A 24900-nucleotide genomic window follows, 5' to 3' on the forward strand; every position below is an offset into this window, starting at 1 on the left:
TTTGTCACCGTAAAAGTATATTAAGCTGAAGCTGTGCAAAATTGAAAAAAAAAAATCACCTGAGACCTTTTTTTGATACTTGCCAGTCATGATGAATCAAAAAAACATTTTTATCTGCTGTTTTTCTTCATTAATTGGTTACTATTGTTCTGAGTAGTGACACTGCTTTGAAAGTGTTCCCTGAACTGCTAGTTTTAGTGCTTGCAGCTGCTGTATGTCTCAGTATGTCTTTACTGGTTTCAGTTTGTGTTAGGCAGCAAAAGCAGAAATACTGTATCTGATTTTGCAGCATGACAAGAAATTTTTATTCAATAAGATTGCCCTTATGTGACATTGAACAAAGAATTTGTTCTGTGTCAAAACACCTCAGCAGTGAATTAGTTTGTTCTTTCCCTTATAAAAGAAGGAAAAAATTCCAAATCCCCGTCCAAAATATATTGGATGTACCTGGCTTGCTTTCAACCTTGTTTTATTAGCACCTAATAATTTATTAGCCAGTTGGCTCTCCACCCTCTTGCTCAGATAGTAACCCCTATCTGTTCAGAAACTCTATCCATAGGATGACATTTACTTTTTTTGTAGTTAAGATCATAGAATCATTTAGGTTAGAAAAGACCTTTAAGATCATCAAGTCCAACCGTTGACCTAGCACTGCCAAGTCCACCACTAAACCATGTCCCTAAGCACCATGTATTTAAATACCCCTAGGGATGGAGACTCAACCACTTCTCTGGGAAGCCAGTTCCAATGCTTGACAACCCTTTCAGTGAAGAAATCTTTCCTAATAGCCGTTCTAACCATTCCCTGTTGCAATTTGAGGCCATTTCCTCTTGAACTATTGCTTGTTACTTGGGAGAAGAGACCAACACCCACCTTGCAACAACCTCCTTCAGGCATTTGTAGAGAGCAATAAGGTCTCCCCACAGCCTCCTTTTCTCCAGGCAAAACAACCCTTTTTGTCTAGACTCTGCTCTTCCCAGAAAGGTTGGACTAGATGATCCCTGAGGTCCTTTCCAACCTGTGATTCTGTGAACCCCAGTTCCTTTAGACGCCCCTTATCAGACTTGTTCTCCAGACCCTTCACCAGGTTCATTTCCCTTCTCTGGACACACTCCAGCACCTCAATGTCCTCCTTGCATTCAAGGTGCAGCCTCACCAGTGCTGAGTACAGGGGCTCCATCACTTCCCTACTCCTGCTGACTCTGTTATTTCTGATACAAACCAGGATGCTGTTGGCCTTCTTGGCCACCTGGGCACACTCCTGGCTTCAGCCAGCTGTTGACCAGCACCCCCAGGTCCTTTTCCACCGGGCAGCTTTCCAGCCACTCTGCCCCAAGCCTGTAGTGTTGCATGGGATTGTTGTGACCCAAGTGCAGGACCCGACACTTAGCCTCGTGGAATCTCAGACAGTTGGCCTTGGCCCATTGATCCAGCCTGCCCAGGTCCCTCTGTAGAGCCTTTCTTCCTTCAAGCAGATCAACACGCCTGCACAACATGGTGTTGTCTGTAAACTTACTCAAGGTGCACTCAATCCCCTTGTCCGGATCGTTGATAAAGACATTAAACAGAACTGTCCCCAATACTGAGCCCTGGGGAACGCCATTTGTGACTAGCCACCAACTGGATTTAACACCATTCACCACCACAACTTTCTGGACTTGGTCATCCAGCCAGTTTTTTACCCATCAAAGAGTGCACCCATCCAAGCCATGAGCAGCCAGTTTCCCCAGGAGAATGCTATGGGAAACAGTATCGAAGGCTTTACTAAAATCTGAGTAGACAACATCCAGAGCCTTCCACTCATCCATAAGTAGGTCACTGTTCATAGAAGGAGATCAGGTTAGTCAAGCAGGACCTGCCTTGCATAAACCCATACTGTCTGGGCCTGATCACTTGCTTGTCCTGTATGTGTTGTGTGATAGCACTCAAGATGATCTGCTCCATAATCTTCCCGTTCACTGAGGTCAGACTGATAGGCCTGTAGTTCCCTGATCCTCCTTCTGCCCCTTCTTGTAGACAGGTGTCACATTTGCTAACCTCCAGTCAACTGGGACCTCCCCAGTTAGCCAGGACTGCTGATAAATGATGGAAAGTGGCTCGGTGAGCACTTCTGGCAGCTCCCTTGGTACCTTTGGGTGGGTCCCATGCAACCCCATAGACTTGTGTGTGTCTAGGTGGTGTAGCAGGTTGCTAACCATTTCCCCTTGGATTATAGGGACTCCATTCTGCTCTCCATCCCTGACTTCCAGCTCAGAGAACAACTGGTCTTACTATTAAAGATTAAGGCAAAGAAGGCATTAAGTACCTCAGCCTTTTCCTCATCTTTTGTTGCTATGTTTCCCCTCACATCCAATAAAGGATGGAGATTCTCCTCAGCCCTCCTTTTGCTGCTAATGTGTTTATAGAAACATTTTTAATTGTATTTTAGGGCAGTAGCCGGATTAAGCTCTAGCTGGGCTTTGGCCATTCTAATTTTCTCCCTGCGTAACCTCACGACATCTTTGTAGTCCTCCTAAGTTGCCTGCCCCTTCTTCCAAAGGACATAAACTCTTCTTTTTTTACTGAGTTCCAGCCAAAGTGCTCTGTTCAGCCAGGCCAGCCTTCTTCCCCGCTGGGTGTCTTTCAGCACATGGGGACAGCATGCTCCTGTGCCTTTAAGATTTCCCTCTTGAAGATGACCAGCCTTCCTGGGCCCCATTGCCCTTCAGGACTTCCTCCCAGGGGACTGTGTCAATCAGACTCCTAAACAGTCCAAAGTCTGCCTTCTGGAAGTCCAAGGGAGCAGTTCTGTTGACCCCTCTCCTCACTTCTCCAAGAATCAAAAAATCTATAATTTTATGATCACTATGCGCATGACAGCCTCCAACCATCAAATCACCTACAAGCCCTTCTCTTGTTTGCAAACAGCAGGTCCGACAGCGTGCCTTCCCTGGCTGTCACACTCACCAGCTGTGCCAGGAAGTTATCTTCCACACACTCCAGGAACCTCCTAGACTGTTTCCTCTCTGCTGTGTTGTATTTACAGCAGACATCTGGTAAGTTGAAGTCACCCACAAGAACAAGGGCTAGCAACTGTGAGGCTTCTCCCAGCTGCTTAAAGAATATTTTGTCTGCCTCTTCATCCTCGTTGGGTGGTCTATAACAGACTCCCACCACGATATCTACCTTGTTGGCCTTCTCCCTGATTCTTACCCATAAACACTCAACCCTATGGTCACCATCATTAAGCTCTAGACAGTCAAAGCACTCCCCAACATAGAGAGTTACCCCACCACCTCTACTTCCTTGCCTATCCCTTCTGAAGGGTTTATAGCCACCATTGCAGCACTCCAGTTGTGCGAGTCATCCCACCATGTTTCCATGATGGCAACCATATAACAGTTGTCCTGCTGCACAGTGGTTTCCAACTCCTCCTCTTTGTTGCCCATGCTGCGTGCATTGGTGTAGATACACTTCAGTTGGAATATTGATCCCCCCTCCTTTTTGGAGGAAGAAACCCTAATTCCTACATGATCATTCTCAGGTGCTTCTGTGGTTTCTAACAGAACCATAACCCTGTGTCTTTGCTGCCTCATGGCTCTCCAACCCCTACCTCCACTGAGAAGATGACCAAAGGACCTCACTAGCACACCATCCCTCAAACATTGGCATGTTGCCTCCAGGCTTATCTCAGGCAAGCCTGTTTTTATCCCTTTCCCCCTTCAAAACTAGTTTAAAGCTCTTTCAATCTTTCAATGAGCTCTGCTAACACCTCTGCAAAGATCCTTTTCCCCCTTTGAGAAAGGTGTACCCTGACTGTTGCCAGCAGGCCTGGTGTCATGTAGACCAACCCATGATCAAAAACCTCAAAATTCTGCCAGTGACAGCAGGCTCAGAACCAGGTATTGATCTGCTGGTTCTTGCTGTTTCTTCCTTCATCATTCCCTGCAACTGGAAGGATAGAGAACACTATTTTTGCTCCTGATCCCTTAACCAGTCATCTCAAGACCCTGAAGTCTCTCTTGATTGCCCTCAGACTTCTAGTTGCAACTTTGTTGCTGCCTTCCTGAAAAATCAATAATGGATAGTAATCTGAGAGCCGTATTGCGGCAGGAAGCTTTCTCTTTGCATCTTTTACCTGGGCCCCAGGGAGGCAGCAGGCTCCCCTGAGAAGTCTGTCTGAATATTGGGCCTTACGTTCCCTTCAGAAGGGAGTCTCCTATGACAATGGCCCATCTTTTTAATTTGTGGAAGCAATCTTGATGCAGGGTGTAGACTGACTTACCCTCGGCGACACCTCCGTGCTAGATTAACTGCAGTGCTGCCTTATAATTATCCTGTGATAGCTGATGCGGCCAGGTCTGTCTTTTCACCCATTTCTAGCTGATCAGGGCCAAGTTATCGGAAGAACATCTCAGCAATATGCCCTAAGCAAATTAGTTTGTATACAGTACTTCAACATTGCCTCTCATTTCTGTATCCCGGTCCTCCAGCCATCCAGTCGTTCTGGCATGGCACTCTGATTCTCCTTTGAGTTAAGGATCCCTCTCAACTTTGTCTTATCAGTAGATGTCAGAAGCATGCTGTTAGCCCTTGCGCCTTATCACTGAAGAGGTTTGGTCAATGAGTTTCACGCTGCCTTCATGAAAATTAACATTTTCTATGGTAAGCCAGTAGTTTCTGTGAGGATGAAATGCTCCTGGTGGAAAAAATGGGAAGCAGTATGATCCAAGTGTGTTGACCAGTGCAATACAGGACTTGTTCTAGGGGCTGTCGGGGCAGAAAAAGGGGTCCATGTAACAATTCCCTGCAAGAACAATCTTAGTAACAGTGATTTGAGTGTAAGATCCTCACCTGTCAGCAGCCTGTGCCAGCCTTGAGGAGGTACAAATGACTGCCAGCAGCTGGGGAGGGGCAGCGGCAGCGAGGAGGTGTTTGGCCAGTTAGTGTTGCATTCCTTGGACTTTGGACCGCTTGGCAGTGGGGCCTCAGGCAAGTTGCTTTGCCTTTGGGAGGTTTATCCTTCCATCTGCACCTTGGCCAATAGTTCAGGTTTTAAATGCTTTCAAGCAGGAATTGTCTCATGTAAGAAATGAATCTGCTGAGGGAATTCCATGTTTTACAGTTTTTTTCACTGAGGAGGAAATAATGAGCCGACATCTCTTTACTGCGTTGGCCTCAAGTGTTTAATGCAGATCTAGAAACCTCAGATAAAATCCAGCATACCAAAAAGGTCTTCCATAAATAACTTTAGTTAATAAGTCTTGCCCTATAAAACAAAACTTCCTCATTCTGTTACATAATGGATGAACATTTTTTTTGGTGAATCAGAAGCTATTGCGGTCTCTTCCTTCCTAAAAGTCTCACATGCATCACTGAGCCCAGGGATATTATAAGCAGGTTTTATCTTATCCCATATGTTCTGCAATGCAGCCCAGCACCTCATTAACATCTATCCCATTTACTTAACATTTTCACAAATGCCCTTATATGTATGAAGTCCGCTAGCTGCTGTCATTGTACTAAAGGTGCGTACCCCAGGTTGTTTTAAACCCTGTGACTACTCACTGTGTAATCTGTACCTGGGGATTCCCCCCGGAAACTGGGAAAGGATGAGGAAATTCCCTGGCCCCAGTGCTGTTTGCTGCTGAAGTTCATACCAACATCCTTGCACTGTCATCCCTGCTGAAAGTCCCCACTATCCCTTGCCTATCCCACACGTTCCCAAAATGACCTGCCTGCTCTAGGTTTGGCTGGTTTTTTTGAGAGAGCAGTGTCTTCCCCATCCCAAAAGTGCTGCATGAGGCTGGTAGTAGGGTGGCTTACAGAGTCAGGGTGTTGGTGTTGAAATGAAGAGTTGGGTGAGGAACATGAGGCTTTCCGACTTCTAGGACCACCCATTGTGGTACTTAATAAAAATAACAGGCACAGAAATAGAAAGACTGGCTGGGATGGTTTTGATTTGCAGATGGGGAAAACAGGAGCTCAAAAAGGAAGGGAGGTGAGACTCTTGCCGGCCTAAATGAGAATGAAGAAGTAGAAAGGAACAGTATTTACCTGGCTCTAGTTCTGTCTAGTGTAATCTAAACACTTTAAAACCGCTCTTTTCTCCTTTGCTTCGTTAATATATCTTCCTTGCTTCTAAAGACCACCGTGCCAATCCTCATGCAGCAGAGGTTAAGCCCGTTTGCCCTGACATGTGTAAAATAAGGTTTTACTTTCCCTGTTACTTCCTTGTTGTGCAAAAAGAAGTGTTGAAATAGCTCTTTCCTTGCTTTGGATGATAAAGTATATTTTATGGTGTTTGAACATTAATAGACTCTATTATGCTGATTCATATGTGTTTCTTAACAGCTACATATGGTTTCTTTGGGAGGAAAAAATATTACAAAATGGGCTGTTGTTTAGGGAAATGCTTTTGCTTCTGCAGGTGGCAAGGAAAAATAGACATTTCTGGAAAGTATGATTGGTTCTCGCTGTGTTATGGATACTTTAGGTAGTATTACTAGTTTATATCAGGTAATCAAAGAATACCTCATCTTCTCTGTGGGACAAGGCTTGCAAGAAATAGTGTATCTTATAAGATCACTTGACACTCCTGGAGAAACAGGAAGCATTGGTGTGCCATTTTTCCTTTGCTTTTGCCTAGGTGTTTAATGAATCCACTGTGGCTGCACCAATTTGTTGCCCTCTCTATCTTGTTTTCATTTAATGTTTCTCAGGTATTGATTTCATCTCTGGTTATATGATCTCATCTTATCTCTGTCAGCACGGGACTGTTGCATACTGTCCTCTTTACGAGTTTTATGCGCTGACGCTAAGTGTCTCACGCAGTTGAACTCATTGCTGAGAAGTTACGTTGTAGAATATGAGCGTCAGTCTTTTCTAGGTCAGTCTTTATGCCTGTTGTGTTAGCTTAAATGTTTCCGTGGGATCTTTCATGTCTGTGTCTGCTTTGTACATCTGGATTGTGTCCGTCTATCAACCCCAGCATTTTTTCTTAGCTGCATATGGAAAAGAGGGCAATGGGCTCAGGGCAGATCATGGAGGCAGAAAGCAGACAGAAACCAACTTTCTTTGTGAAATCTGACGAACTACAATAGGTACAGGAGCTCATGCCTATTTTAAAATGTGGGAACATGGCTAAGCAGAGCAGAGTCTGCTCTCCGGCTTGCTTGCTCCCAAACAATTTGTTTCCCTTTCCTGGAGGACTGGAGTCGTCTCTCTGGGGAGCGCTGCTCCCAGCTCTGAACGCAAATGTATCGGCAGTAACGAGCAGCTCTGGGGACTCACAGAAATGGATGTACTGAGATGTGGAGTGGGTGGGAAAGCTGGAGGCAAGTGTCAGTCCCGGTTTGTACAGGGAAGCTCTGCACCCTGTGAGAACAGACGGGGCCGGTGGGGACACAGGGTGGATTTTTCAGTGGGGACCTGAAAAGAAAAGAAGTTTGTGCAGATGCATGGCCAGCCCAGGGCTCAACAGGGCAGTGCTTATGGTGGTGGATACACTGAGTAATTTTGAAAAGAGCATAAATAAGCATACCATTAGCTTAAAATCAAGGTGGTTTTTTTTTATTGCTGATACTGGCAATGTACATCATAACAGCCTTTTTCTGCTGTAAAGATGTGATTGGAGATGTCAGTCAACTTATCCTTTTAACAGTATTTTTAGTTCTGTTTTTCACCTAGGCTGCTGTGTTGTACCCACAGCCCAGTAACCCACTTGCCCTCTCCTTGCCATGCAGTTCTTAATGCTGCATGGATGCGGATTTCCAGTCTCTAACTTCTTTATAGAAATTCCTATTCAGTTTAATAATTCATACCCTCATTAATCTAGTCTATTACACCACATTTTATAGCCATTAAATTCACTGACAAGGAACACGTTACTTTGGAGACAGCTCCTGTACAATATCTCACACTACAGATAGGTATTACAGACAGGTACTGCATTTCGTATGATGAACAAATGTCTGTGAAATCTCTGCAAATCTCATTGCAAAACTTTGCAATGGGTTTGAAAAATCTTGGCCACAACAACTTCAACTTTAAAAAGTCACTATAAATCCTGCTTTTATTTATTTTTCCCCTCAATGATCATCTTTTTACCTACCAGCTGATGCTTTTGCTTGGTCAGCTGTGCTTGGAGAGGTCTCGCCCCACAGATTGTCCCACCCATCCCTCTCTGAGTGCCCCCAGCATCACAGCAAGGAGGAAAAGCTGCAAGGAACCAACAATTTGTGACGTCTTTAGGTGTCTTTTCTATGTTTGTGTGAGGCTTTCTGTTTCTCATGTGAGACTTGTTTTGCTTGAAAATGATTTTTCAGATGTTTCTAGTGGCGTTGACATCTCCTCTGTCCCATCCAGTGGCACAGCCTCACCCCTGCATTATGTCTGTTGTTTGGGATACATTGCTTGCTCTCCTTCTAATCATTTAAATCTCTTCCCTCTGTACGATCAGCACTTAAATCTTTATTTGACCTGTGCTTGTGCTGAGGCTTCTGTGCAGTTTTTGAAAGACATCACAGCCTAGGAATCCCAATGGATTTGGGTGACCTTTGAGTAGTTTAAGTACGAGCTCTTTTATGGGGATTTGTCAGCTGGTGTGGTGCCAAGGCTTTGCCAGCTGGAGTCCAAAGGCCATGCCTGATTTACTGGCAATAAAGCCCTTAGCACTGGCCTTCATCTTTCTTTGAGGGAGCCTTAGAGTGAAAGAGAGAGTGGGAGAGGAGCTGCTCCTACTGGTCTCCCCTCTGTCATTAGGTGTGGAGGGACCATGTGCTGCTTTCATGGTGCTAATGCTCTCCGCTTCAATTGGCTCTCTGTTCAGCACTGCATGTCTTTATGCAGCTGACAAATTATATGACAGGTTAAAGATTATTCTAATCTGCTCTTCTACTTTTCTGGAATAAGCTGAGAAAGGAGCGTTTACCATATGTGCTGTGTTATTCTAGTTAGCGTATCCAACCTTGTTTATCTGTCACCTTCACACCTCATGTTTTTCTGTGACTCAAAACTGATTTACTGTTAACTGTTTACAGTGATTTGAACAAGAGAGGTTTGAAAAAGAGACAGGAAAAAGGTTTAATTGCTGACTTCCCGTGTTCTTTTGGGGCTGGATCTGTAGGATTCCCATTCAAGTGATTAAGGAGAGAAGCAAATGGCCCGTGTAAGCAGGCTTGTTTCCTGGCTATCTCAGCAATTGCCCTTGACACAAGTTGACAGCATTGAATGTCCCAACATTCAGCCTTTTTTATACCATATTTTTCTTTCTGCAGTATAGACAGACAAGAGGGATGAGTCATGTTTGAACACTAGCATTAGAGACTTGAAAGGCTTTTGCGCAGGGTGTTGTCTGTTGCATTGCCAATGTCTGGATTCCTTCTTGTACTTGTTTTACTGTTATAGGAAGCATTTTACCCTATAGGTGATATCATCCCACATCTTCCTCCATAAGATCTTGTGAAAAATTTGCATAAATAGACTTTGCCTTAAGTGGTCAGGCATTGCCTCCTTAGAAACCCAGAAGGGCTGCCTGCTCCTTATCTCTGCGCTGGCAGGATGGGGAATAGCGTGTGTAGCCTGTGTAGGAAGGGTGTTCATTGGTTTTGCGATGCGTCATGAAGCCTAATTTAAAGAATTCATGCTTAGTCATGTGACAACTGTGATGATGGGGTACGGAGCGGGGAAACAGCTGAGGGACATGTTAAACCACAGACAGAAAAGCAGATCTTGGCTGGAGATAACCATGTTGGCTTTCACTCATTTTGATGAAATGAAAGCTGTGTTGACCTGTCTTACTTGTTCAACACCTAGATTCATAGTTGGTGAATCAGTACAGTAGATTTGGAGTTGATGAGATAATTCACAGTTACATCTGAAGACATCCAAAAAAGGAGGGGGTGAGGGTAGTGTGGATGAATGGCAGTGAAAATCTTTTTGGAAACTCTGTAGTTGAACTGATTTATGCAGTAAATTACATTAACCAGCAGAAATGGAATCACACAGCCTTCCCTTTCAGAGAAGGCTGAGGAAGCAGGCAAAGCGGGAACTGTAGAAAAACAGTTTTTTCATCCAGCCTTGTGTCTGGTACTGATGATTTCTCTCCTGTACACTGTACCATTTGATTTATGAGTTTTTGCAGGCAGTCTCTGAAGTGTATGAAGGGTTTGGGCAGCTGTGGCCTAGAGCAATAATTTCTCTCTTTCTCTGCATGACTGCCTGCCTGCCTCTTAGGGGTTTTGTATAAGAATATATTTCTCTAAAGTCAGAATTGAGCAGCAAGCAATTGGTCTGGCTGGAGATGTGAGTTGGTCAGCTTACAGAAAGGAGAGCTAGGGGGCAGGGGAGAGTAAACTTGTGTACCCCTTTTTCTTCTATGCTGGTAAAACTGCTGCTTCAGTGGCTGTTGTTTTCCTCATCTGCTCATGTGGGTCAGCAATTCTGGACTGAAAAATTCTAATACTGGGCCTGAATTTGAGGTTCATAATTGAGCTTGTTATCTTTATGCTGCTACTGGGATGCCTTGTTGTCTTAATGAAGTTGCACAAATGCTGTGTATTTTGACTGCCCAATGAGAAGAATGATACCCATGTAAACTTCTTAGAGATCTGTAAAGAAAATGCAGAATTATGATCTGTTGCATCTTTGACTTTGTAATTTTAATCTAGGTTTCCCGCTTCATCCATAATCAGGTACAGATATGATCAGATTCACAAGGACTAGCATTCTTGCTCTTTGTCTAAGTTTGATCCCATCCCTGGGTTCAATACATGCTCGCTGACACTGTTCTGGTTTGGAAAACGCTTGTCACTGGAAGTAGCCAGATCGCAATGTGCTTGGGCACATTTTCTCTCTCTAAATACCCTGTAGTTATGCCTCCAGCAGCTACAAAGGTGTGTTACCCAGATGTGGCTTTGGCATACACAGGTATAGCAGAGTGGAGTGTAAAACCTGATGTGGTAATGAACTACAGAAGATTTTTTGTGTTTCCTGGTAAAATGTTCCTACGGGAGCCTTCTTACGTTCTTTGCAATCAGCAACATCTCATAGGAAGAGTAGAGCGTTCTGAGGCAATGCATACGCATGCAGCCTGGGGAAAAAACACATATAGGGATTTAAATAGCTTATGAAAATATTTGTCACCAGTAAAGCATGATGCTTCTCAAACTGGATTATGACAGGAGGCTAAAAGTGGTTCTTGTGTGGTGTTTGTTTGTTGTTGTGTTTTTTTTTTAATAGCTTGTTTTAAGTAGATTCAATGCAAAATTAAATAGAGGCAGAAAAGAAATTAAGCTCTTTGACAGTTATGATGTCTTAGAAATTCTTTGGTACATCCCAAAGCAAAGAAATTAACCCCTTCTTTACAATGGTTAACAAGAAACTCTTGGTACTTCTTTTTACTAGATGTGAGGAAGCTGCATTTATTTTCTTCAGTCTTTGGTGGGAAAAAAGTAGTGGGATTTTTCTGGTTAACTTTTAAATTTCTTTTCCTGTCTTCATGTCTATTTTGTCTTTTTGCCGTGCTTTTTTTGGTGCAACTTCTAAAATTTAAGAATCTCAAGGAAGAAATGCTTGGTCAAATTCTATCTTCAGTTACTCGGGGAAAAAAAGTCTGAAAAATACATTGACTTTGCTGATATAAAGCTGGATGTTTACTGAAGTAACCCACCAGCACCACCAGCAAACCAAAAGAACTTCATCCTTTTCTCTTTGTTCATTTGCAGATTGACTTGTCTAGTTACGAGACTACGTAAGTAAAATAGAGTAGGTTATTTTCAATTGCTTTTAATTCAAGGCAGAGGATCCAGCACCTGCTGAAGTGGGATGACCAAAGCAGTGCTTGTCTTTTGGTGAAAAGATCAAAATAACTGTGGTGTAAAGCCTAAACTGAGCCTCAAATAATAAAGAAATTCTGGCTCTACAAAATTATCCTTTCTCTTCATCCAAATGTTGGGCTGCACTGACACCTCCAAGCAGATCCTTAAACTCAAGAGCAGATGTTTTAATGCTCTTACATTTGCTTTGTCAACATGACGTGTCAACAGTGAGTTGCTGCCTCGCATTTACATGGCAAGCACCAGGCTGCTTCAGGCTGGTGACTTGCTCTTTGACCTCATTCTTCCTTTGAAGCCGCTGCCGTGGTGCGTGCTCACAAGCCGTGCTGAGGCACCGCGTCCCTCAGCCCTGCACCTGTTTGTCTTGTAATCCACAGACAAGAAAAAAGCAGGCAAATTCCAGCCTTTCAAGAAGCTCTTTGGTAAGAGGAAGAAAAGAGAGCCTGCATCAGACTGCGAGGAAGCCAAACTAAAGCCCAGCCACTCCTTTGGCAACGTCTGCAACGGCACCTTCTCCTCCGATGAAGAGCCAAACGGTGGTCTGAGGTAAGCTCGTGCGTGTCTGCTGCCAGCCCATGCAAATGCAAGGCTTCTTCTCCCTGCTTTTAATGGAACTAAATTTAAATTCTCCCTCCGCTGAGAGGTAGCAAGTTGTATGACACTTGTTGGGAAGCGTGTGAATCTCTGTCCTTCCTCTCAACATGCCACCTGCTGCTGTAGACCCCAAGATCTCGCTTCTTGCATGTGTTACTTATTGGGTACATGTGCCAGTCTGCAAAAAAAGAAATGTCAGGGTAAAGCAAAAATGATTTTGAATGCTGCTCTGTGGTTTATCAGAACTCCATGGTGAACACCTGAGCAGAGGTATTAATGGCAATCCACATTTATAAAACTGGGGAAAGGGAAACTTGAAGTGGCTGCTACAGATACTTTCTCACGTACTTTTTCCTGTAAGGTGGTATCTCTGGGTCAGTAAGGAGATGTCCTCTTTTCGTCTATCTCGTACAGTTTTTGCATTGTAATTGGGGTCAACAAACAGGCTGCTTTTATTCTGATCTGAATTGAATGTAGAGTAGAAGAAGGAAGAGAGGGGAGAGAGGGAACATGAAATCAGATCATATTCCAGTGACAAGAGAGGACAGGAGGAGAGCATGAGAATTTACCGCAGAAATTATGGGAGAAAGAAACTGCACAGAGTTAACTAGTCATCAATCTCTAACTAGGAACAGAGCAGGGAAAAACAAAAACAAAAACAAAAACAAACAAACAAAAAAACCCCACAAAAAACCCCAAACAGAACAAACCCAAAACAAAACAAAACACCCCACCCCAATAACAACAAAAAACCAAGACCAGATGCACAAACTAATTGGGTCAGGAATACTTATTTCCCTTTCCAACTGAAAAGAGAGGTTTCCAGCCTCAGAGAGGTTAGCTGACTCCTGGCCAAAGTCTGCTTCTTTGGAAAAAAGGAACTGTTTGCACTGGGGAGTGTGAAAGTAACAAAAAATCTAAGGGCATCAAAGAACCATACCAAATTCCTCTGCTGAAGAAAGAAATATGTATCAGAAACATCACCCTGCACAATATTTTCAATGGTGCAAATTCATAGCTGTGAAAACGTGGGGTTGGTTTTTTTCTTTTTTTATTCTTCTGGATTTTTTTTCCATACTGTGAAATGCTTTAAGTTCTACGTTTCCCCTTTGGTTTCTGCAGTGCAATGTTGTGCACCTCTTTTGCCTGTCCCAGCTTTTCAGAATATCAAGATTGAGCATGGCCACATTGTAGGTGGAGACATGACTGACTGCTACTGTGTTTGCATTGCCTGTGTTCATGGTGCCAAGTGACTGTAGGAAATTACAGAACCTTTTGCCTCAAAAGCAAACTAGTGAACAAGAGCAAAACAAAGGGCATCATCTTGCTATCAGGAATTTCCCATTCAGCGTAACTGAAAATGCAGTGCTGCACCCAGAAACAAACAGTGATATGGGAACTTGTCCCATTCCAAACAGTGAAGTGAAGGCGTGGCAGACCCTTGTGAGACTGTTAAATACTTGCATTTTTAAACGTATTAATTTTCCTAATTGATAAAGGCATTAAACGTAATTCTCTAGTGGAATAAACTAGGCTGCACAATTTAAATCACAGGAGATTAGCAAATGTGAAGGGTCCCACGACTCACCTCAGGTGGAACATTTCTTTCTGCCCGTGCGATTCATGAGAGGTGCTTCTGGTTTAGCCTCCTAGAAATACTCAGTCAAAACCCTGTTTTCCCTGTCAGGCTTCATGGTGCAAATATAGGTGGGATTTGATACTATTTTTCAAATTGTAGGTAGCATTTCCTACGTTACTCATCTTACAACAAGCATAGATGTTCAGTGCAGCGCATTAGCTTGCTTTAGGAGCTTAGCTTTGCCACCTTTTTGTTTTCAGCAGCATTGCTTCCATCCGTTCTATTTTTTTGCCTTTAGTATAATTTCAAATGTTTATGAATTGAATGGAGAGATAAGCTAAGTAAAATAATATACGCAGTGGTTTACAAGTTGTCTATCAGTAAATACACCACCATACCTTCCATTATTGATATAGAAATGGACCAGAGCAAATACAGATAACTAGTAGCGTATTTATATAACCAAAATCTTGACTTGTTTTATAAAACCATCTGCTTCAAACTCTTTAAGAATGTACAACAACTGTATATATACAGAAGCTTAATGAAAGTTCCTATCGTGCAATGAAAGTTCAGGGATGCTCCCGTTCTCTTAATAGAGCTATATTTCTTCATCAGCCTGTAAAGTACATTAATTTGTTATCTGCAGATGTAGACTTTTTGTTTTGTTTTGGGGAGGGAGAGGTGGTTATTTTGAAAAGATATTAAGGAAGAAGGCTGCTTCAGGAAGGTAGAGACAAGAAGATAAATGAGGATAGGCTAAATAAGAGATCTGTATTGCTTCCAAGACCTAAGCTAGTATTTCACTGTGTGGTGTATTGGCTTACAAGCTTGCTCAGAGCTAACGCCTGAGTCTCTAATGGAGACTGCACTGACCAGGTGATGCAGACGTACCAGGAGCAATTTAGGTAATCTGCATATGGGTAGATTGATTAGCTGAGCTGGAAACAGCCAAAGAGATCTGTCTGTCCATTCTTTCTTACAGCTACTTCCTGCACTCATCAGATGCAAATAACTTTCCTGGTATCCTGATACATGCACACCGCAAACTATTTATTCATCCATGTTGTTTTGCAGTTCCCAGGTGGGAGGTTTGCTACTGCAATTTGTCTTGCCCTGCCTTGTGAAAGAGTGGAATTCCTTTTCCCACTTTTATATAGCCCTTCTCAAGTTTACAAAGTTAAAACTGTTTTCATTAACTTTCTGTCCTAACCGTGTGAGCTGGGAGATAGAACTGCTCATCACAAGACGAGTTAAATTGCATTTGTGGAGCTTCACTAAAGTCTCCAGAAGATTCTGTCTGAGGCTACGATTTGGCACGCTGTAAGATTTTATATTTGTTTCTCACAGTTGACACTCAGCAAGCATTGTAGGGAAATACCTGAAAGGACACCTGCGTGGTGCCCTACAAAAGGTTTGTCATTCTGGGTTGATGTGCAGCAGGGAATTACATTTTTTTTTATTTTTTTTTTTTTAGCCCAAGAATGCCTTTACTTGGGCTGAATGCAATATTTCAAAGGACCTGGAAGTAGACCTGTCAGGTCTTTAAGACTCGAGCGTGACAACATTGATCTTCTTCCAGGGAAAAGATTCAGCAACATTCAATCTCTTGAATGTACCTGTCCATGAAATGGGACCCCTTTATTTGTAAATCCCTATCAAGTTTCACATAACCCCTGTAAAACTGTTCTCAGGTCGCCTACATAAAGTCATCCCCATTACAAAGAAAGCACTGAAAGATCTTAGTTCTCTATATATGCTAAGGAAGGCTGCCTGTGAAGAAGAAAGCATGGGAGATTTCTTGTCTCATAAACAACTTTGCCCAGTATTTGCTGAAACTTTGTCAGCATGAATTGCTACTGGGACTGGACTGCGAATCACCCAGCTCTTTGCCTAGTAGAGCTCTGCTAAACTGTACGGCATTTACTACTTCAGCTAATGAATTTGGCTTCTTTTCTGCTTGTGGGAACCACATACTTAAGCAGTATGATTTCTCCAAATGTATTAGTTCTTTGAAAATGCCTCATTTTGGCAAGCAAAGTTGCTATTTGCTATTCAAGCTGTATCCTTGTTGCACTTGATCAGACAATTCAGAGAGATTGTATACTTGCACTGATTTCTTCTACAATGATTGTAGGAGCTGAAAGCATTCCCTTGCAAAGGTAAAGTTTGGTTTCTGACAATTTTACCAGCAGAACTTCAAAGTTATCTTTCCTTAACAATTGTCCTGACGCCTTGCCAGGAAACTTCAATTCTACAAATGTAAACTGGACATACAAAGAGCTGAAGGAAAATCTTTCATTGTAATCTTTCTTTGTAATATTTGCCCAGTGTCTGCACTCAAAGACAGGCCTCATGTGGATTTAATGCAAATATTTTGCACAGTTCTCATCACTAGGCTATATAGATAAGCAAAATAAGCAATAAACTCTCTATGGACCAAAGATAGAGCAAGGAGCACAGTGTGTTCCCAAGCTGTATCAGGAGTTTTATTGCTTGTGATCTGAAGTTCCCAGGGGGAAGGCCCCAGGGTGACAAACCAGGACACAGTGCCAAAGATACAGTACAATTCAGGTCACACATCTATATGGAGCTCCAAGTTGTGTGAGCGGCTGTCTCCTCATTTCTCCTGAATTTCTCCAGGCAGTCCACCTGCCAACACCAAGAGCCAATCTTTCCATTTGAAAAGAGCAGAAGAAGCATCAGGGAGAGGAAAAAAAAAGGCATTTCATTGTCACCTTAAGAGGCCTTCATTTACTAATTTGCTAAAGGTAATTTATGTCAGAGGCTGGGTGTGTTGGGCTGTTTCACTGGTATTTTACACCTGAGTCCAAATGCTGCAGACAGTCTGCACATGGAGAGGATATGGTGATTTCGTATCAGCCATCAGCGTCTATAGTGCAAATTTGGCTTGTCTCTGCTTAAGAGACGCCAAGGGCAGTAGTGGAAAGAATGTCAGTAACGCATGGACAGGGCTTCCATGGGGTGGGGCACCTGCAGAGCACATTTCTTGGAGGGCACCTGGCCACTACTGGCCTTCCTCAAAGTATTTTTTAGAGGGAAAATAATGTGATTGAGATTTGATCACTCAGTCGAATTGTGGTTTCAGCAATAAATTCCAGACAGCTCTTATTGTTTGTCTAAGAGGTATTTGGCCTGTAAAGTGTAAATTTTCATTTTAGATTAATTTTGAATTCTGTGCCTGAATGGCCACAAAGGGCACAAACATAAATTTTCAGGCAGAGAAAAGATAGGAGGTATAGCTATCAACATGGCTAAATCATGATCTCTTCAATGCATTGAAATTTGAGAAAGAAGCCTATAGAAATTGGAAACAAATGATTAATCACAGAGGAATGTACAGGAGAAGAAGGAGCCATTTTATGAATTCTTTACTGATAGGAGGAGGGCTAAACAAGGAGAGAATGATGGCAACAAGTGGGGGGGGGGGGGAAAAAAGCAGCACTAGGTGTACTTTTGACATTACGTCTGTTTTCAGCCTGTGTGCACTTTGTTGCTGTGTGCAGTTTATACTGAGTTTGTGCATACATAGATAGCAAGAATATCACAGCTTTGAGATAATACATACAACAAATTAAATGCAGGTTCTTCTGGAGGGTGCAGATTGGAACCTGTATTCTTGTGGTTGTTTTCACAGAAGTTAAAGATAGGAGAGGCTTGTTCAGTGCTCAGCCATCCTTTCTGTGATTGTTCCCAGCTGAGCATTTACCTTGGAAAACAAAATTGTTCATCTGATTTTTCTAAACAGCACATTCATCTGGAGAATTTCTGTAGGTATTTGTGGTCGTCTTCTCCTCCAGTAACAGCATATTATATAAGTCAGGTCTAGGAGGTTATACAGTTTGTTCACTATTACTCTTGTATCCCCATTTTAGTTTCTGAACATTTAATTTTCATTTTGCATTTCATGTGAATGAGAACAACTCATCTGCATCAAATGTGGCCTTGGTTACTAACAGCTGATCAATGGCGTTCACTCTTGTCGTCATAGAGACTGGCCTGAAAAATGAATCCAATTATATTTTCCTCATCTCTCAGTTGACTCTTTTATTATTGCTCAGGTAATTACCTGGCATATATCTTAAAATAATATGTAGTGACTGATAAAGTAAGGCAAAAAAAAAATCCAAAACAAAAAACAAACAACCCCCCAAACCACCCAATCAGGAGAAACTGCTTGGTCTCTTTCTTTCTGGATTTTATGTTGCCTCTTTGACAATCCCAGCCCCTGCTCTGATGGCACGTTCACCTTGCAGCGCAGATTCCACATCATCTCAATGGGTAATGTGCTTCACATGAAGAATGTCTCCCATGTTACTTTGGTGGGGGATAATGAAAAGGGTAGGACAGATGTTTTTGTCTTCTTTTCTTAATGTTGTACTACCTGTAAACATCAAATTCGGTGCAGATGACAATCAGCGGCAGGACAAGAAGATTCACATTCCTGCTCCAGGCCACCTCAGGGATTTCACTAAAGGCTTAATCCCACAGTAGGGTCTGGTTTTGGCATCTTGTTTAGATGGACTTTTCAAAGCAGATATATCAAAGTAGTTGTTGGCATACAGTCTGTCCCAAAATTTCCAAAAGCAGCTCATGATATTTTAAAATCTTCATAAAGTGAAGTCTTGCTTTTACCTCCAACTCAAATTGTAAGCCTCATGTATAGGCTTTTAATGCCTGTGTATTGTTTTCTCTGCATGACTATTAGAGCATTTGCTCTCATGAAGATGATTCACAGTTCAGCTGTTCAGTTTCTAAATTTGAGAGCGGGGAGGAGGGAAACCCAACAACTTATAAATGATAACTTGCAAGAATCTGCTTTGTTAAAATAGGAAGAATAAGAAAACTTTATCTGATGTATTGCTTTATTAGCTGGTAGTATACTTACACATTCATAAATCCCTATGAATTGAAGATGCTGGCTAAACATGGAAACAACCAGAACTAGAGAATCACAAGCTTTTGTGTTTTGGGTCCAGGGAAATGTCCTGATTCCTTCTCGGACAATTTCATGAGGATACAGCATTGGGTAGTTCTGTGTGAAGCAATCTAGAGAAAAAAAAAAAAGGCAATCTGTCTACCCAGTTGTAGCTTCAAAGAGTTCCCAAGATATCTTCCCCCGTTGCATCCAATTTTCATACACTGGGTGGTTTCTTTTTTTTTCTTTTGTTTATTAGCCTGATTTCTGCAATTAGCTTTTGTCAGGCTCCTAATGTCTCTTGTAAGTGTCTTGTTTTGAGTGCCTGCCTGACTCCAGTGGGAGTGCTTTGGTGCAGTGGTGCTTGGTGTCCACCTTCTCACAGAGACTTCATCTTAACAGCACTCTGATTTCAGTAAGTATCTCTTCAAGGCCAAGCAGAGCAAAGCAACAAATGGTTATTGTGAGGCTTTTAGAAACAAAGCATACCTGGATTTTCCTCACTTGTGTCAGCTGACATGGATCCATGTTGAACACCTTTCTTATTTCTGGTTACAAGGTGTGTTATGAGAATGAAAGGGTGTTCCAGGACGGAAAAGGTTGTGGCAAAGAGCAGCTCTGCTCTCTCCAATTCTTCATTTGCATGGATCCTTTTATAGGATTTGTTAAAGATGTTGGTGAAATTAGAGTTGTTTCACCTTTTCTGTAGTTTATATTACAGCTGAGCACCACAGGAATAGGAGCCACAATTACGGTATGAGTGGCCATTTCTGATGTGTACTGAGTAGCATGCAGTCAGGGAGGAGGAATGGGGAAACCTTGCCTGAAATGGCCCTCTTGTCATCATAGAGACTGGCCTGAAAAGTGAATGTAATTGTATTTTCCTCATCTCTCAACTGACAGTGGGAGAGCAGGGCCAAGGGCAAGCCAGGAAATGGGCCTGTACATTGAGGTCTAGATCAAGGGATTTCATGGCCAGGCACAGCTGTGGCTGAGCTGGAGACCAGCACTCCCTCAGTACAGCTCAGGTAGGGACTAAAGCCTCAGCTGTGATCTTAAATAGAGCTCCTGGCCCCATGTATGTTGGTGGAGGTCCCAGGTGAGGCTGGTCAGGGACATTAAAGCTTATTAGTGCACTCAGGGCCCTAACACCTCCCATGATTAATTTCTATGCCCTTAACGACCATGATTTTGGTTAGATTATTAGCATGCATTAAAGATTCGTCAGCTACTCAAAACTAGACTTGATCCCTACCTTTAAAAAAATTAATTTACAGTAAGTTCATAGGTTACAGATCTCCTGACGACATCAAACTGGAGCTTTGTATAAGACAATGTTGCATGATGTCTTTTGAAATGAGCAGAGCTACGAACACGGAGACTGCAAAACAGGTCATTGGCATCAGCTGGACTGTGGTGGGTCATAACTATGGGACTATACAGTTTTCCCAGAGTTAGTTCCCTGAGGTTTGGCAGTTCCTGAAGGTATCACGGATATATCTTTAGATTGAGCACAGAAATGATCCCTAAGTTTACTTTATGAAAAAGAATCCTTCAACTACCCTGCCAAAAAATCTCCCTTTTGCCTCTTCAGCTTGTAAGGACCATGTTTTCAGGGTTCTTAATGCAATGAAGCAGTGTGCTGTCTAAGCGCAGTTGTAACTCAGAGTTATGTTGCAGCACGGACAATATTCCCCATCTAGGCATGAGTTAGAACTAAAACTCACATTCCAGCATGACAGATGAAAGAGAGGACACTAAAAATACAGCTCAGAATTACAATCCATTTTCCATTATTACAGTATTAATGCACCTCTAGAATGACTAGAAAATGCAATTTATGTTTTTCATCTCTAGCTGCCCTTGAGACGTTCACGGGAGATGCAAAGAGTTGGAATCAAATTTCTTTTTAAAAACAAAACATTAAGTAAAGGCAACCTATCACTGCATTTGTAATTTCCCTGGGGCACTATTCTGGGAGGTGACTCTTGGACACCTTTGAAGGGATTATACTAAGGGTCAATACCTGGCTAAAACAAGTTCATTCTTGTTCTGCATGCTTTGTGAATTTTTCAGTGTTAAAAGTGGCGCTGTGTTAAAAAGTTGGCTCTGAACTCTACTGATTACAGAATTGGTTTCTAATGGAAATCTAAAAGAGTAAAAGTCATGAGGCTGGGTTTTTTTGGACTCAGTCTCTGCAAACATGAAAGAACAGAACAACTCATTCCTTCCCTTTATTTTCCAGTTTCTATTTCTAACTCTTTAATATCAGAGTGGGAGGAACATTATGACACACCAAAGAGGCAACTGGTGGTGCGAGCTTTCTGTACTACAGTAATGTACTGATACAGGATTATGCAAGAACTGAGACCTCAGTGTTCCCTGCTGACAAAACTTCCTCTTTCTAAGGACCCCACATTTGTCTTTGACAGGAGAAATAGCTTTGAGGAAAAACGGGGTCTAAAACATAATAGCCACCTGTACCAAGGTAAACTTAGCCTTGTATTCTGTGCAGTATTACTCCTGCCCGTACTCTGATGTACTTAAGGGTACAATCCACAGCAGTATATGCTGATTGAAGTCTGGACTGCAGTTCTCTGACTCCTTCCAGCAACACTCTGAACATGCAGCTAGCATGGAAACTTGTGTCAGCCAGACCAGAAAATTGTGTGGGTTTTTGAGTTTTGTTGGAGGTTTGTTGGGTTTTTTTTGTAGTCGGTTATTCAGTCAGAACAGCTCTCTGAATTGTTTCATGTGAGCCACAAGCACTAAGCAAGCACAAAAGAGGTGATGGGAACACACAGGGAGGAGGATGAAGGGAGAAGGACTGATACCTCACCTAGTCCTGACTTTGGAGTATCTAGACCTGATGGAAAATTGCCTTCTAAATTATAACGATGCATAGCAGTGGATGGCTGACGAGGGTCCAAAAAGCAGTCTCTCCCAGTTTGCTGATCTTCATGTGAGAGGAGCAAAACTTTTCTTGTAGGCTCAGGGCCATTCTGCTGTGAGGGATTTGTATCACATTTCCTAGTTTCTTAGCACACACAGACACCTCAGCAAGAGTGACTAGTGGAAAGAGGGTTTACTGCACAGAGGTTTTTGCAAGCCAAATTCATACATACATACATTAGATCTATGATACTTCCAATATCTATGTAAACTGTTTTACCTGTGGTTTTCTGGGATTCTTCGGGAAGTCTGAACTACAACAGAAGGTGCTCTCCCTTTCCAGGAGAATGCATTTATCAGCACTGAGTTAAACAAAGAGTCTGAGAAACATACTCATTTTGTGCAGAAGAAAGCTAGTTAGGGGTAAGATGTATCTGAGGTAACTCTTTTTAGAGCTAAATACAGTTAAACCTGGGCTAGGAGTCCAAGTCATGCCCACGGCCAAGATGTGGTGTGGTCCTTGTACTCCATATCTTGCTCTATTTCCCACCCATTTGACACTACAGGCTTAATTATTTGTAAAAATCCTGTGGGATGGTGAGCTCTGCTGTACTTTTATGCTCTCGGGGTACCCTCAAAATGAAGACATATCTTGGTGCACTCTTTTTGTGTCAAAGCCCACGTGTATCAAAGAACCCCTCGTACATTCTTAAAAATTTAGTAGTTCTTAAGAATTTGATTCTAATAAAAGAAGGTCAAAAGTGTGTTCTTAGTTTTGCTGAGAAACTCAGTATTCCAACCTATCTTTGGGAATCTGAAGAGGGACACAGGTTTGGCCAAGAAAACTCTGAGAATGAATGGTATTTAACTTTTCTTAGAGTGTGAGAAAATTTGTTTTGAAAATTTGTGTATCGGAACTGAAACTGGAACATGATACTTGGTTTGCAACACACCTTCAGAGAGAACATCTTTAAGGATTTGCTAAAAGTGCTTTGTATTTTGGTATAGCACATCCATAATTCATTAAATTTAGTCAGGTTTCTGGAAGTGAGTCAGATGATGATCCAATTATTTTCAGCACAAACAGCCTCTGAAGTGTCATCATCGGTACTGTCAACAGAAGTGCTCATAAACTGATGGCACTGTTTTCCCACATTTTCTGGAGGTGATATGGTGCCTTGAAACTGTAATACCTTCAGCCATGGCTATGACTGTAGCCCAGGTCTCTGACATACCATGAATCTATCAAAAACCATTCCTGATGTTGACATGCCTTTTAATTGAGGAGAGGGCACAGTCTCTAGATGTGGATTGTGAGGATGTTACTGTATAAAGGCTTCTGAGAAAAACTTCAGAGATGGGAATGGTGGTAGTGGTGAAGAAAGCTCAATTATTCATACTGTAATATGACTTAAAGGAAATTCAGTATTTCCAAAAGTAGAACATAAGAAGAGTGAGAAAAAGGGTGGAAAAGAGGACCTTTGTGTTATAATCTGTCAAACTCACAGCTGGGAAGATTTGAAAGGATTGTGGGCTCCAAGTGAGTAAAATAAGAGACCTTCAGAAAGTTCAAGTAGCCTGGAAATCACCTTAAACACTAGTTAAACTTGCCTCTAAAAGAAACTATGTTACTGCAGTGTGTGAATATGTTTTTTCCAATGTACTTTGGCCTACATAGACATTTAAGCAAAATTCTTAAAACACTTACTGGTTACTGGATGTGTGGCTAGCAAAATCACTCGGTCACCCAGTTCTGAAATATCCAGTATATCTGCAACGCATTTTGAGGGGATGCAGTAGAGAGAGGTCAGGTTAATTCACTGTGGGGTTTCTTGTGAAAGTTTCATGAGTTCTGACAACGTGGAGTACGTTTGTTTTGGTAGCAAGTTAATAAGAAAACAAAAATGGACAAAACATATAAAATATGTTTGACCTCAGCTCTATGAAACAAAAATGTGTGATACTATGTAATGAGAAAGTGCCAAAACTGAAAGCAGCTGGCATATGGGAGAGCTTCAAACAGAGATGCTGTACGTTCATAGCATGATCCTAACCTGCCATTGGTAGCCCTGCGGCACTCGTCAGAGATAGGGTTGGACTTCCAGTGGTGATGTTCTTGCCGTTGCAGGTCACATGAAGCTCCCAAGCTGTTTCGCACGACCCCGGTGTCCCAAAGGAAGCTTTAAATGACATTTTAACAAGCCTGATCACACTAGCCATAAACCCAGATCTGCACGTATCCAAAAGCCAGTGTCCCGTGTATCTCAAACAGTCAGGAGATTCACTGGGTTAGTTCACAGACAGGAGGTGAGACTACATCACTAAAGGTATCCTCAGCTCTGTAGCAGGATGGGGAAGTTCTTCACCCACAGCCATGTCCGAGGCAGCCCATCAGCACTGACCTCAGCAGTTGCTCATTTACTCCACTTCAGGGACTCAGATTATTGAGCAGTCCCTACTGCCAGAGCATCCCTGCTGCTGATCTGCTGCAGTTTTGGGGTTTGAAGTGCTAGCAAACCCTGTTCATTCAAGAGCTGCAGGTTGGCTGTTCCTGACTTAAATATTAACAGATTCATTAGTAAGGTCAAGAATGACTTGCAAACAAGTCACTGAGCTCTTTAGTGCCTGAATTGCAACCCCTGGCTACTAATTAGTTGTAACAAACAATAGGGATAAACATGAGCTCTCTAATTTGAAGTATGAGAATGCCAACGCACTGGACAGTAAAAGGGGACAATGGTGTCATATACACAGTGAACAGCTGTGAAACGAAGCCATAAGTATCTGAGCCACGGTATTGCTGGAAAAATCTTTGAGAGGTTCCTCTCTGGAGCACAATATGACCTGGATTATGCATCCTCAGCAGATCTCTCAGCTCAAAGGTAAATTATAAATTCCCCTTGGCCTTGCCTTTTGCACCTGAAGCAGTTTCACGTATTGAGCCATGCAAATGCAGGAGAGGTTGACATGGGCTGGTTTGTCAAATTTTGCATGTTCCCTGCAGTTTTGGTTGTGAATACAGGATTTTTCCCCTCTTGTTGAAGGCAGTGCTGCAGCTTTCAGTTCAAACAGACCTACAT

At 42.4% G+C, this 24900-nt stretch overlaps 1 protein-coding gene across 4 annotated transcripts in view; it reads left to right on the forward strand.

Moving 5' to 3' along the window:
* CRACD (capping protein inhibiting regulator of actin dynamics) overlaps positions 1 to 24900 on the forward strand; it is a 147417-nt gene that overhangs the window by 91848 nt on the left and 30669 nt on the right. For 3 of the 4 annotated variants that reach the window (XM_064449479.1, XM_064449478.1, XM_064449480.1), the window contains exon 4: positions 12194 to 12362. In XM_064449479.1, the coding sequence (XP_064305549.1) occupies positions 12194 to 12362 (169 nt within the window). Of the gene's footprint in view, positions 1 to 11712; positions 11732 to 12193; positions 12363 to 24900 lie in introns of those variants that run through there. The other variant, XM_064449481.1, reaches the window with a different exon arrangement.

Source organism: Phalacrocorax carbo, chromosome 4, assembly GCF_963921805.1.
Source record: "Phalacrocorax carbo chromosome 4, bPhaCar2.1, whole genome shotgun sequence".
In the NCBI taxonomy this organism is placed as follows: domain Eukaryota; kingdom Metazoa; phylum Chordata; class Aves; order Suliformes; family Phalacrocoracidae; genus Phalacrocorax; species Phalacrocorax carbo.